At 47.5% G+C, this 13,331-nt stretch overlaps 6 protein-coding genes across 6 annotated transcripts; 3 read left to right on the plus strand and 3 right to left on the minus strand.

Moving 5' to 3' along the window:
• Window positions 1–1,060: 1,060 nt before the first annotated feature.
• On the plus strand, window positions 1,061–1,668 carry FPOAC1_002669 (uncharacterized protein; the record flags this gene model as incomplete). The annotated part of the gene is made up of 2 exons (XM_044847245.1): window positions 1,061–1,183; window positions 1,237–1,668. 2 exons carry the CDS (start codon window positions 1,061–1,063, stop codon window positions 1,666–1,668), a joined length of 555 nt encoding a protein of 184 aa, XP_044713161.1.
• A 277-nt stretch (window positions 1,669–1,945) lies between these two features.
• On the minus strand, window positions 1,946–2,929 carry FPOAC1_002670 (uncharacterized protein; the record flags this gene model as incomplete). Its single annotated transcript, XM_044847246.1, has 1 exon — window positions 1,946–2,929. One exon carries the CDS (start codon window positions 2,927–2,929, stop codon window positions 1,946–1,948), a length of 984 nt encoding a protein of 327 aa, XP_044713162.1.
• A 778-nt stretch (window positions 2,930–3,707) lies between these two features.
• Window positions 3,708–5,555, minus strand: FPOAC1_002671 (uncharacterized protein; the record flags this gene model as incomplete). The annotated part of the gene is made up of 1 exon (XM_044847247.1): window positions 3,708–5,555. One exon carries the CDS (start codon window positions 5,553–5,555, stop codon window positions 3,708–3,710), a length of 1,848 nt encoding a protein of 615 aa, XP_044713163.1.
• A 1,245-nt stretch (window positions 5,556–6,800) lies between these two features.
• FPOAC1_002672 (uncharacterized protein) lies at window positions 6,801–7,838 on the plus strand (the record flags this gene model as incomplete). The annotated part of the gene is made up of 2 exons (XM_044847248.1): window positions 6,801–7,114; window positions 7,169–7,838. 2 exons carry the CDS (start codon window positions 6,801–6,803, stop codon window positions 7,836–7,838), a joined length of 984 nt encoding a protein of 327 aa, XP_044713164.1.
• A 494-nt stretch (window positions 7,839–8,332) lies between these two features.
• Window positions 8,333–9,366, plus strand: FPOAC1_002673 (uncharacterized protein; the record flags this gene model as incomplete). The annotated part of the gene is made up of 2 exons (XM_044847249.1): window positions 8,333–8,638; window positions 8,695–9,366. The coding sequence occupies 2 exons, from the start codon at window positions 8,333–8,335 to the stop codon at window positions 9,364–9,366; spliced, it is 978 nt and encodes a 325-aa protein (XP_044713165.1).
• A 489-nt stretch (window positions 9,367–9,855) lies between these two features.
• FPOAC1_002674 (uncharacterized protein) lies at window positions 9,856–11,488 on the minus strand (the record flags this gene model as incomplete). The annotated part of the gene is made up of 2 exons (XM_044847250.1): window positions 9,856–10,134; window positions 10,187–11,488. 2 exons carry the CDS (start codon window positions 11,486–11,488, stop codon window positions 9,856–9,858), a joined length of 1,581 nt encoding a protein of 526 aa, XP_044713166.1.
• Window positions 11,489–13,331: the final 1,843 nt, after the last annotated feature.

Genomic DNA, 13,331 nt, shown 5'->3' on the forward strand with positions numbered 1-13,331 from the left:
TTAGATAAACTCTGCCTCCAGTGAGGTTTCCAAAGACCGCAGACAATAGAGAGAGCCATTTTGTTTTATATCTTGATAGTTATGCCTCAGGGTGACAGGAATGGTCTACCTAAAATGAGAGATGAAATTAGTAGGCTTATGCTACTTAGGTAAGACTTAGAATATCTTTGCGCCCTAAAGGTTAGAGGATAACTTTTCTATTACCCAATCAGTATGAAGCATAGAGATGAGATAAGACTGAAGATTGCAGACAAAGTGATATGTGACTTTTGTGTAAGGACTTTGATAGATCAGGTTGCACTGGTATCGCATGAATGAATGACTCGTTTTGTCCAGAATGGTTAAACTCTATGAGATCGGCTTTCTTGCCGAATCAATTGAGACTCGGACCATGAAGCGAGTCACGGTATTTTTCACCTTATCTATTACTTAGAGTCTTTATAGAAATAGTCAAGTTGTTAGCTAATATGATATCTCTTTGCATCAAGTGCCCAAGTAGTAGTATAGGTAGTAGAAAGTTAGCGTCCTAAATCTTAGGCCTACAAAAATAAATAGCCTAAGAACCATAGCCTAAGTAGCATAAACTGGCCTACTAATTTCGTCTCTTATGCTTCTAGTGGTTAATTTTTGATATTCTGAGGATTGAAGAACGCGCCAAGATGACTAAGGAGGCGCGCGTGCAAAGTCGGAGTCAATCAGTCAGCGATTTCCAATCCTTTCGACTTTTTCCATTGCGGATATGGGCGGCTTCTTAGTGGTCGAAAGGGCCTGAGACCTGGGGGTATCATGAGAAACAACTCTTGTAGTAGGTATTTTTAGTGAGATTTTTTCTCTTTTCTTTCTTTCCTCTGAGTTTTCTTGTTTTTTTATCCCACCAAGAATGAGAGCGATTTGGCGTTTGCAATCCTGTAATAACGCTTCAATATCTATACGCAAGAACATATATTTTCCGACATTGCCACTTAGATCGTCCTCCTTCCAGCGACCTATATCTGCAACATCACATACTTTTATTTCTAGTAGAAGTCTCGCTGCTCGAACTTATCATCAGGAAGCAGTCATGTCTGAACCCAGAGCCGAAGATGCGTCAAAGCCCGTCGAGGCAAAGGCGGAAGAACTACCTCCACTGTCTGACCATGACTTTAAGGCTTATAACCGACTAGCCGTTCATATGAACTACTTTGTAAGAGTAGGCTGACCAAAGAGTTTGGAAACATGGACTAATGTGTTTTATAGCATGATAACTTCCGAAGATCATGGAATCTTTTATGGAATGCATGCACAAACAACCGCAGACCTCAAAGCATGTCCCTCAAGCAGTTCATTATGGAGGGCCTGCAATTCGCTGAACATCTCACTGTGCACCACAATATTGAGGAGACATACATCTTCCCTATCCTTGCCAAGAAGATGCCCGAGTTTCGTGGCGGACGCGCTGAGTTGTTACGCCAGCACAAGCAGATCCACGCGGGTTTGGACGGTTTCGAGGAATATCTCAAGAAGTGCCGTACCGGAGATGAGGAATTTGAGTTGAGCGTGCTCAAGACCAAGATGGAATCATGGGGTGAGGTCCTCTGGACTCACTTGGACCAGGAGGTTGAGACTCTAGGTGCCAATAATATGAGGAAGTATTGGACCAAGGAGGAGATAGCAAGGATCCCTATGTAGGGAGGATGGCTGAATAGTTATGAGAGCGTCTATATGAAATGTTATCCAGCTGTTAATCTATGTACATATATATATGAATTGCAGATATCTCCAAGCGCCCAAATCTAAATCCCTGTATCATGCCTTGATGAAGGGGTGGTATCAATCATGCTTCTAAACGAACACTGCCTTTTTATCTCATGCGCATGTATGTAAGTAATAGCAGCACACAATAGTGATGCTTTCAACGCTGGACAACAGCACGGTTCTTACGTGATTCCTTACGTGATGGCCTTTTCTAAGCAGTCCGGCGCCAAAGGTTCTTCATCATGACGGTTGCTGGCCATGTAGCAATAGCCGCAACGGCAATCTCAGGCATCAGACCCTGTTCAGTACCCCAATGAGCCGACAAAGGCATCCAAGGGAGCGTGCCGAGGAAGTTGGCCTTCCAGTTCATCTTCCACTCCTCCTCGGTAGTGATGTCGCTGCTTGGCGTTCTGCGCGCACGCTCAATCAACAAACGGACAAGCTCGAGGGCAACCCAGACGCTCCAAGAGCGCGCAGCCAACAGACCGAGCTTTGCGCTTGTCTTTTCGGACAAGTTGGTCGCGCCCTTGCAAGTCAACCAGCAGGCACCCTCGCCAAAGTTGTAGACGAAGTTGCAGATAATCTGCACGGTCATGAAAGCAATATTGACTCGATTGGGCGCAGGCACCTTTTCACCCTTCTCATCAACCATTTCACCACGGAGGCGCAGAATGAGATCCCGAGCTTCAAAGTAGGTGCCAATCACGCCCCAGAAACGGTTCATGGTGCGCCACTCACCCATCATGCTTGTGAAGCCTTGGATGTTCTTTGAGAGGCCGAGAGCCAGTGTCGCAAGAGGCGGCGCAGTCACAGTAGAAAGGACTACAGAGCTCGAGGGGGGTATTTTGAAGGCCATTTCGACAACCTTCCGGGCCGAGTGACGGAGAGTAGTCCGGCCCATGATTTGGAGAATAGCTCCGATCAAACGAGCGACATATGTTGTGAAGAGAAGGACAGTGTCTGTGCCCTGTCGTGTCTTGATGACACGGGAAAGGTGTAGAATAAAGTCATCGATGGCTGAAGGTGACTTGAGGAGTCGCGCAAGAGGACTACTTTTTGGTGAGGGCTTCTTGACTTTGTGGCTCTTTTCAAGCTCAGAGGCCGGAAGTGAATCGGCGACAACGGGCTCCGCCGAGGGAATGACGATGGCCTCGGCGGGCGATTCTACGGCGATCACGGTCTCAGTCTCGGTCATGGCGGCGGATGATTTGGAAAAGAGAAGCTCACGGTGAGCATTTGATGGGAAGATATCGAACAGGAACCGGGAGAAAGGTCCAGGGAATGAGTAAAATATATGAGGTAAAATAGGTAAATTAGAAAAATAAGAAAAAAAACTGGAAAATAATGATGCGATAGATCCTAGCCCAGGGACTTCCAGTGGTCTTCTTCAGTGATGTGGGGGGGTATTTTCTTTATCAATCAGTAGCTGTGGGGAATAACTACCTAGGTACTAAGTAACCGGGCAGGGGCCCAGGGCCTCATCGCAGTACTGACCGAGGCAAACGGGGACTCGGAAGCGGAGCTTTCACCTGTTGGCCTCGGTAGTTTCAGACGTTTGATTCGCTGCATATGCCCGAAATCACTGGATACACCATAAATACAAGGATTCTCAGGCTCCATCATAATGTCCATACTTGTGAAGACTAACATACGGCTTTTGCTAGATTAGGTAGGCGTCATTTTGCAAGATAAAAGCGCAGCAAAGTATCATGACACTTGATGCTCTTGTATATATCATGGGACCTCTCGGGTTTGTTTGTGACCCCATAGGTTCAGTAGTGTCATCATGATCGGATCTTGGCCCGTAGCGTTAGTTCTCCCCATATTTGCATGTGATTATGAACGGTAACAGGACCAGAATAGGTACAATAGGTCACACTGCGACATGAATACCACAATATGAACAAAGAGGTTCTGTCATGACTTGACTACTTTCACCCATTAGAGACAACCACCGCCACTTGTTCTCATCCTTAATGTTCGCAGAAATTCCATTCAAGGTTCCTGAGATTTTCATCGAGTCCTCTCTGTTGAGAAGTCCTCTCCTCCATCAACTCCTTCCGAACATCCTTTGCCTTTTCCAGCCCTATAGGGAAGTCCATATTCTCCACCACCATACGTGTCACCTCAGGAGGTAGATTACCAACTTGGCCTTGTAGTAGGCTATCTTCAAACCAATGACGCTGCTGCGGCGGCACGTTTGCCGTCGAGATGATAGGTATCGAAGGGTCAACCAAGAACAACGCCAGAATCTTACGGTGACCGGGTCGTGACTTGTCGGCTAGCTTGAAGGGACTGACATGATGCTGATAGACGTTGGGGAAGAAGAGCATTCTGCCCTGCTTTGTGACAACGCTACCAATATCCTGGATGGTGTCGCCTGCAGCTCGAATAGCAAAGACATCTTCAATGCCATCATAGTCGTTTTGCTCGTAACTTAATTCCATCATCATGTCCTCTTCATTAGCAGTTGTCCGAAAGTCGAGGCGAGACTCGGTAACGTTGTCGCAATCATAGTAGTAGAGTGCAGTTGCGCAGATATGTTCGTTCAGCTGACCCTCGATATGCCATGACCCTCCATCGTAGGTCGGCTTCTCGGGCGTGAGGTGAATGTTTGCAAGCTTGACAATGACCTGCACGCGAGAGGCGTTGTCGAACCAGCCAGAGCTCTTCACGTCGTCTGGCCTGATATTGACGAGTTGGTCTTGCTCATCGTTGGGCTCTGGACGGCCTTGTGGATGGGTTCTGTTAAACCATTCTTCATCGCGCTTGTGATGGTCACTGTTCCAATATCCCTTGGTCCGGTAGTCTGGACGGTCAGGCTCCCCTTCATTCAGCGGCCGCGACATCAGTCTGCAACTTCCCCCTACTGACCATCTTGCCGAGTTACAAGTTTCCGGCACTCTGCACTGAAATCCAACATTTTCGGTAAAAATACGCTGAATTCGGAAATCTTTGTGCCACCTGTAGATAGTATCCCAGGCTGGTAGTGACTTTTCAATGAACCTTTCGACAACTGGATAGAGAGCAGCGTGCTTGACAGGATGGGCGTTGTTGATGTAGCTATCAATGCTAGGATGGTCCCCTGTCAAGCTGACATCACAGGGAAGCCATTGAAAGCGTTTCGAGAAGTAGCTTGCGGGCAGAAATTTGTCAAAATCCTCTTCCCCGATACCAAATGGCTTGGCGTCGGACCCGGGGTCTTCTGGCACAACAACACCTGTACCGCAGTGGGCTAACGCCTCTTCGACATTAATGCACTTATCCGGCAGGATGCGCGAGTGTCCGTAGTAGAGAGGCCAAAGAGAGGGATGCACGATATCGAGCACCTTGCCGTCGCTGCCAGGATGCCAGTCTTTTTGGTCCTCGGGGACGTTTTCCATGGGAGCAACGGCATCTTTAAGAGCCTCACAGAGATCTTGGGGGATCAAGTTGTCGGACTTGATAGCAGCTGAGGTGTAGTCCATGACAGGTATAAGACCAGTCTTTTCGTACAAGTCTGCTTTACTGCGCAGCTCCTTGATGCATGCGTCGGCCATTTTCTGGGTGAAATCACCATGTGGCCGATAGTCTTCCCAAGGCATCTCCATGGCCTCCTTCATCCACTTGGCAGCGATTTCTTCGTCCTTGACTTTGAGCCACCACTCAGGTTTGTTGGTGAGATCCTCTATGACCTTGAGCATGCATGTCTCGCGAACAGTCAATGTTGCGGCCTTCCATTCTTTGGAACTGTCTTCTTCGCCGGCGAGAACTGGAAATGACTCTGCAACCACCGTGTAATTGAGTGGTAAACCAAAGCCTGGCCGTTTGATGTCAGACATGTTGAGAAAATTCTTTGGAAAGAGGATTTGTCTTGGGGTAATGAAGAAACCGATGTTTTATTCTTTTTCTCTTTGAATGTAATTCTGTAGAAAGATGGGAGTGATGCGACTTTATAAGAGTTCAATTGCAATATTGGTAGTACCGAAAGTATGCCTCTGGGTATCAGAAAGATCGACCACTGGAAGCATAAAAGACGAAATTAGTGTGACACTTTATGCTCCTTGGACTATGGCTCTTGGGCTATTTATTTTTGTAGACCTAAGACCCGGGAGTTATTTTTTCTGCTACCTGGGTTAGTACCTACGTACTAGGTAGGCATGGATAAGCTGGTAGGGAGGAAGGTAGGGATGCTTAGGCTACTGCACTTTTAGTCTTGTTCAATCCCAAGGCACCAGCCTCCACTCCTGCCTGTCCTGTAAAAAATGAGGCCATCTCTACAGTTCAAAAGGAAAGAATAGGCCCGCAGGTGTTTTAGCTCAAGGCAGCAACGCGTTAAAGCGGGAGGGAAGCGTTCTTGTTAATGCACGAGACGCGCTCAAGACACGAAGTCACGTTATCTTGCAGAATTCTATGTTGGTAGTCTTCTCTCACTCTAAAATGCATCTTTTCTCTTTGGTAAATATGCATATAAGAAATTAGATCACAAACTCGATATGCCAAGATCAGATTAACCAGGAACCTGTCCACCAGCGCCATATTCCACCTGAAGCGGTAAGTGGAGATATGTATTACATCCAATACAGCGTTGATGAATGATCTCATTCTAGACAAATGCAGCGTTTTTACACAATTTGTCAAGGTTCAGTCTCTCTATCTTGATTCTCATAGGCTTTGGAACCTGCGGAGCTGGTAGAGGAAGGATCTTGGCTAAATCAGAAGTACCTGCTAGATATCAAGAATGAGTCTGCTTGTGGTGCTAGCTAGGTATCTAGGAAGAGAGGTTGTGAGTTCTGTTGATTGTATAATATACAGTACCTCGTATCTCGCATCTCTTGATAATTTCTATCTACCCTTTGATTATTTGGTCTAGCCATCCGTGATATTATTCTTTCTGTGCAGCGGTCTGGCCTGTCGATATCATCTCCATATGGTTGAGTTTACCTGTCATCGCCACTACTTACTATCAAACACTCGACTATTGTTCACCGATAAAAGTCCCAGGTCTTCCTGTTGGGTTTCAACTAAAAAGACTATCCCTGAAGCTGTTCAGATCCCAGTCAACTCTCTGCCAGAATCGCATCACCATGAACTTCGCCAACGACATGGCTCCTGAGCCAACAACATTCAGCCTCCACCGACGAGCAAGATCAAAAGATGAGTTGGTCATATCGATCGCACCTGACGCCGTTTGCGGATACATCTCGGAGCGACCTGGTGCTCAAAGAGCTTGCCCGGCAGATGACCACTGCTACTTTATGAAGTTGCCGTTGACTGGACAGATTGCATGTTGCGACAACTTGACTTGTCATTACAATGCTAATTGCATAAACTCGAAAGAGTACTTTCAGTCGAGTAAATGTAGCGACGGCTGTGAAGTAGATACCTTCACTCTGAAATGGTAACGTCAAAGTCCTTACCAGCCTTTAAGATAGCCTGCTAATAGGAAGTATAGCACCAATTCTAGCGCTCCCTACTGCAATACAGTGGCATGGGAAGGAAATATCACCGACTATTGGTGCAACGACATTGACATCACGACCGTACAAAGCGCTGCTCTTACCTACAAAGGCCAAGTAGATCTTCCGGAGTTTTCTACACTAAATCAGGAAGATTTGAGTTCTCTGGAATCACAAATGAGCAAAGCAAAGACAGCAGGCACCGCTTATGGAGTCCCAGAGCAAACATCAGAGCAAACATCGGGGTCGACTGCCATTGAGACCAGCGCTGATGATGGTGGTAGTTCAGAGACACCAGTGGCCGCAATAGTAGGGGGCACAGTCAGTGGTGTCGCTGTGCTTGCTGCAACAGGGTTGGGACTATTCTTCTTCCTCCGTCGCAGCAAGAAGAAGAAGCAGAGCAAAGCTGCAAGTGCGCCGGGGTACCAGCAATCACCTGAGAACAAGTCTCCTTGGTCTCCTGGACAGCAATCAGGTGCGCCTTATTATTATGACCCAACCAACCCCCAGAGCAATATCAGCCCCGACTCGCAGTACGTGTATCCTCAAGCTGCTGGGTTTTCGCCTCAGCAGAATGTTGTTCATGAAGCTGGTGGTGAGGCTGTGGATCCGAGCAGCCAACCCCAGGAGCTTCCGGCAAAGAAAGAGCCTGCGGAACTTGCATAAGTAGGTAGGAACCTTGGGAAGCGTGTCGTTGTTTGGAGTTTATTGGTAATGATTGTATATAATTTTATTGGCTTTAAACATAGTGGTTGACCCAGATGTTTTGTCTCTCCACCATCAGGGCTGAGACAATCATGGGTATAATATTCTCAGTCAGTACCCGTAAAGATGATGATGGTTTTCCCCATAATTTACAATCTCTTTTTTCTTTACAAGACGTCAGTCAGTCAATGTCTCTATTTTTGCAATCAATCATTGTGGATGTTGCCGATTAACAAGCCCCATTTCTATGCCAACTACGTCATGGCCTGACCTAAAAGACAAATTCAAAGATTAGGTAGGTATCCCTTTCACATGATACTATGTTATACATAGCTTGACTGCCTAGTATTCTCTACATACACGAGACAAATACTAAAGACAACAACAACATTACTTTTATGGTGGGTCGCATCTATCACATCTTATCACAACACACCACATCACCATATCATATCATGGCTGCCAAATGGTCCTTCAAGGCCCAACCAGGCATCTTTATCGAACTCACCGACATCGCTCATAACTACCCTGGAGAAAAAGTCACCACGCAACCAAACCTGGGCCTCATCCCCGACCAGTCATACCCTTCCGATGATCCAGATGCTTCCGATCAGCGGGATTGGGCCCGTCTCGCACGTTATGTGACATGGCTCAACAAGAATAGCTCCAAGAATGTCGCATACAAAATCTTATACTTGACGCGACACGGTCTTGGTGTCCATAACAAGATGCACGCTCAAGTAGGCTCAGAAGCATGGAATGTGAGTCATCTCCCTTCTCATACTTCCTTCCAGCACACAAACTCACAAAAAGACAGACAAGAGTGTCCTTCGAAAACGGGGACGGCAAAGAAACTTGGTTCGATGCCTTTCTCACTGAAGTAGGCGAGCAGCAAGCCAAAGATCTCAACACCTTTTGGACAGACCTCATCAAAGTCCAAGGCGCACCGCATCCCCAGACCTTCTACACCAGTCCTCTCGCTCGGTGTCTTCAGACAACAAACCTTGTATTTTCCTCCCTCATGGCCACGCAAACACCCCCTCAGCAACCAATTGTCAAGGAACTACTTCGGGAGAGAATCACACGCCACACGTGCGATTACAGGCGTCCCCGCACTTGGATAGCGGAAAACTATCCCAGCTACCAGATCGAGGATGGGTTCGAGGAGGAGGACCAGTTTACCAACAGGCCGGATCCAGAGACGGATGAAGAGCACGTTGTGCGGAAGCAAAGGGCCATTGAGGATATTTTCAACGAGACGTCAAAAGACTGCGAGTTCATCTCTCTAACAGTGCACTCATATGCTATCCGGGCTATTCAGGGTGCTGTTGGGGCGGGTGTCTGCCGAACGAGGGAAGGAACCAGTGTTGCGTTGCTCGTCAGAGGTGAGAAGGATGTTGAGACAAACGACATAGACGGGATGGACATTAATGATTACGTCTCGGCTGATCCTGAGGCTGTGAGTTCACTAAGGAGATTTTCCATGTGAGCTCTGAACGTTGGAGGTGGAGGATACGTAATGAAATCAAAAGATTAGCTCAGCAATGACAGCGAATTGACTGCAATTCCTTTTTATTGAAAAAGTGCATTCTGTAATTAAACGCTCCCGGTCATTAAATGGGGCTGCATGAATTTCGAACTGGGACAAAGTTTGACAATGGAGAGCAAAGTAGATATAGACTCAGTTCGGTAAGATGTTCCTGATATTGATCATTCACGATATTCACGGAGAATAGTTTTGTTGTGAAGTTTTGGCATATGGCTAAAATATGATGCCAAAATTAATGAATAATGAAAAATTAAATCATGCCAAGCGGCATGCTCTGGTGTATAGAAAGTCCTGTCTCCCTTACGCTGTCATGAATCCAAAACGCCTTCTCTTGGCTCGCTATATCTCCCTCTCTTCGAAAGTAATCAAGAGTCGAATAGCGACTGAAAGAAAATGGAAAAATGTCTTTCTTTTCTTTCAAAGTCGTGTTTACCACCACTTGAACAGGGTGGACCACTTCTTCCAAGGGCCGCGCCTGGAAGGGATCTTGTCCTCAGGAATAGAGATCTCGTAACCATCATCGATATCCTTAGAGACAGTCTTGGATGTGTATGAGTTGTCGTCGCTCTGAAGCCACTTGTTGAATCTACCCTTGTCCTTGTGGCGGTAAGAGTCAACAGGCTGAGGAAGAACCTTTGTGCATTCGGTAAGACTGTTGATGTTGTTGACACCCAAAAGACTGAGACGGACGTAGGCACGGGCGTAATCCTAAGAAAAGGTTAGCGATCTGGTAATGTGTCTGCAAATGGTTGAAACTTACCTCGTTCCAGGCAGCTTGGCCGGTGCTACCACTGGCAAAGGCCTCAAAGGCAGGCTTGGTGAGAGGGTGTTGGGCGAGAACCTCGTCGCTTGCAAACTTGTAGACACGCTTGGGGGCGTTCTGGTCGAGAGTCTGCTGGTAGAACAGAATATCCCAGACACCAGGGGTGCTATCCTGGGGATCACCGTCACGGTCGATGTTGGTGTGGTGCTGTTGGGAAGTTGTGTGCGCGCCGATGAGAGCTACGAGATCATCAGGGCCGATGGTCTTGTCCTTGAACAGGTTGATAAGAGTGAGAGCATCGGAGTCAACTCGAGGCAAGAGTCCTCCCAAGTTGGCCTTGGTGCTATCCTTGCGGCCGACGAAAGAGCGCACTCGGGGTCCAAGAGGGCAAGTGACAGCAGCAATGTTGGCACCCATCTGGATGAGATCGGCCATGGTGACCTGAGTGAAACCGTACGTGTTGTGGTACTTGTCGTAGATGGTTTGGTAGTACTCTCCAATCTGCTCAAGACCCTTGTTCTCGCCGCGGGTCAGCTCATTCGCAAGGATGATGGAACCATCAGCACCACCTCCTTGAGAAGCAGTCTTCAGAGACCAGGTACCAGCATCGTGAAAACCAATTCGAACAGCATAACGAGCCCATCGGGTGCAGCGACCAGCCTCACCCCTGAAGCGGTCTTGAAGTTCGTTAGAGATGTATTGCCACACGCAGCAGGTGTCGCGCCTGCACTGGTTGGTGTTCATAGATGGGCAGCCCAAGTAGCGCTCGCGGCTGGTAGGGTTGCCATTGCCTTGGAGGATTTTCTTGATATCACGACCGACTGAAGTGAGAGACTTGTCACTGACAGTGGTAAGATCCCCGATGAGGGAGTGAGCGTCGAAGCTGTCTCCAGTCCAACCACTCTGGCCTCCGCTTTGGCTTCCGCCGTTGCTCCAGCTGTCACTTCCACTGCTCTGGCCTGGCCATGAGGTAGAGCCTCCTCCATTGCTTTGACTTTGACCGTTACTCCAACTGTTACCTCCAGTCTGGCTTCCACTGTTGCTCCAGCTGTCGCCTCCACTGCTCTGGCTTCCACCACTGCCCCAGGTGTTTCCTCCACTGCTCTGGCTTCCACCACTACCCCAGGTGTTTCCTCCACTGCTCTTGGAAGGCCACTTGTTACTGTTCCAGCCACTTCCCCAGCTGCGGGCAGCAATTCGTTCGATTTCTTTGATAGTTTCTCCCATACCGGGGTGGGCGGCAGCCTCTGGGATAGGAGCAGCAGCCAAAGCGGCCGCGATGAGGACGGTGAACTTCATGGTATCGGCGGGAAAAGACTGTATTAAATTATTGATGGATTATGAGTGGAAGAATAAAATATTGTAAAAGAAAGACTGTAGTGCCTGTTGGCTCGTGGGTGAAAAGAGTGTGATATCAAGAACGAATGTATAAGAGAACGACAAGAGATGAGGGATCAACTCTTGATGAGACCCAAGATAACAGTGGGAATCATCCCGTATATATACGCCAAAGACTTGCTTGGTGAGTCCCATGTCTTCTTGAGTTGCTCTGAATAGACGCCGAGAGCTCTCGGCATGTCAGTTCCAGACCCCCAGTCTTTTCATCTAGCCTTGTTCTTAGTTTTGCAACTATAATGCCTCTATCTAGAGACAACACGATAAACGACGCTTAAATGACCCCTGCATCTCATCAGCGGGAGCGATTTGTGTCTAGAACCTGGATATGGGGACCCCTGTAGAGCAGGCTGTGTTAGTACTATCAGTGCGTAGTAATAGCTCAAATACCACTCGATGTTGTAATTTCTTCCCGAAAGGACAAGAGCTGCCTTTGTTCGTTTGCAGTTAGAGAAGAGGTCGTTTTGGCTTGAGTAAAGACGTTGTCATAGCGGGAATGTGGATCCCGGGTTGCGTGGAGAGCGTTGAGGCTTTGGCGCATGACGCCTCCTCCTATTAAAGAGCAAACTAAAGAGTCGTGTCGGCTGAAGCGGTTGATCATTCCCTGAATTGGGGTTTTGGCTGCTGTCCAGATCTCTTGGTAACGGGATTAGAACGGTCGCCCTGCAAGGATTGAAAGGTGACATCTGGTACATAGTAGAGCCAGCGAGGTTAACTGTAGGGAGCCATGCTAATATCGTACGATTTATGTGATATTCTGTCACTTTCATATTCATTGATGGCTTTGTGACAATATCACATCGCTCTCATTCGCCGACTGCTGTACGAATATAGTATCAGTCTCTCAGGGGATTGTGCAGCGTGTAAGATGATACGCTCACGAGTATCCACTTGGCGATCGACAATTCAAGACAGGTTCTGCCTCCTTTTGCTGGCCCGAGAATGTTTTCGTCATGAGCTGAAGAACCATTCGGATGGAAATTGCATTGCTCTCATTGGACATACAGCGACAATGCAGAGCAATATTGACTTGACTCCAGAGCATTCAAGGTAAGCGCCGAACGCCAAGTCTCGAATTGCGGTGGATCGAACATGACGGAGATGATCCTTGTTCAGGTGGATACGACTCCGATAGAGCGGGAGAAGCAATGCCCAGAAAGTGTTCACTGCCTCTTGTTTGACGTTTTTTTGCCATTGCTTCTGAGAATAGGAGAAGGAGGGGGAGATGAAGTGAGTGACTCGACGTTGTTTCTTGGTTCAGCCACTTTATCACATGACCAGCCACGAAGAATTGGGTTGCGACTTTCATCTTATGCTTAATTGCCTTCAATTCAACAATGATTAGATACCTACTAACTTTTGATGAATATCTTAACTCTGCAGGTAATTCCAAATACAAAGTCCAGACTCATCACTAACAAACCCCATAGATTGTCCCAAATCACAAAAAAGATCCAATCAATACGTCTTTAAAAGTAATAAACTAGCGAAGCCATTCAGAACTCTACCCCTGGCACTAAAACACAGTTGTGGCAACCCAACCAAAACGAGCCCTGCCTTTGTTGGAATAGCTCCCTCTATAATAGCATTTGGTCCACCGACGGCCGGACATAAACGGTGACTGATCACTTTGCCCTGTTCAAGGACCTGGACAGCTGAAAGATTTCTACGCGAAGTAGTACCGACGGATTCTGAAACAAATAGATGTGCCTCTCTTAGTACGCTGCTTGCCTCCCAAGATTCTGGA

The sequence above is a fragment of the Fusarium poae genome, chromosome 1, assembly GCF_019609905.1.
Source record: "Fusarium poae strain DAOMC 252244 chromosome 1, whole genome shotgun sequence".
NCBI classification, from domain to species: domain Eukaryota; kingdom Fungi; phylum Ascomycota; class Sordariomycetes; order Hypocreales; family Nectriaceae; genus Fusarium; species Fusarium poae.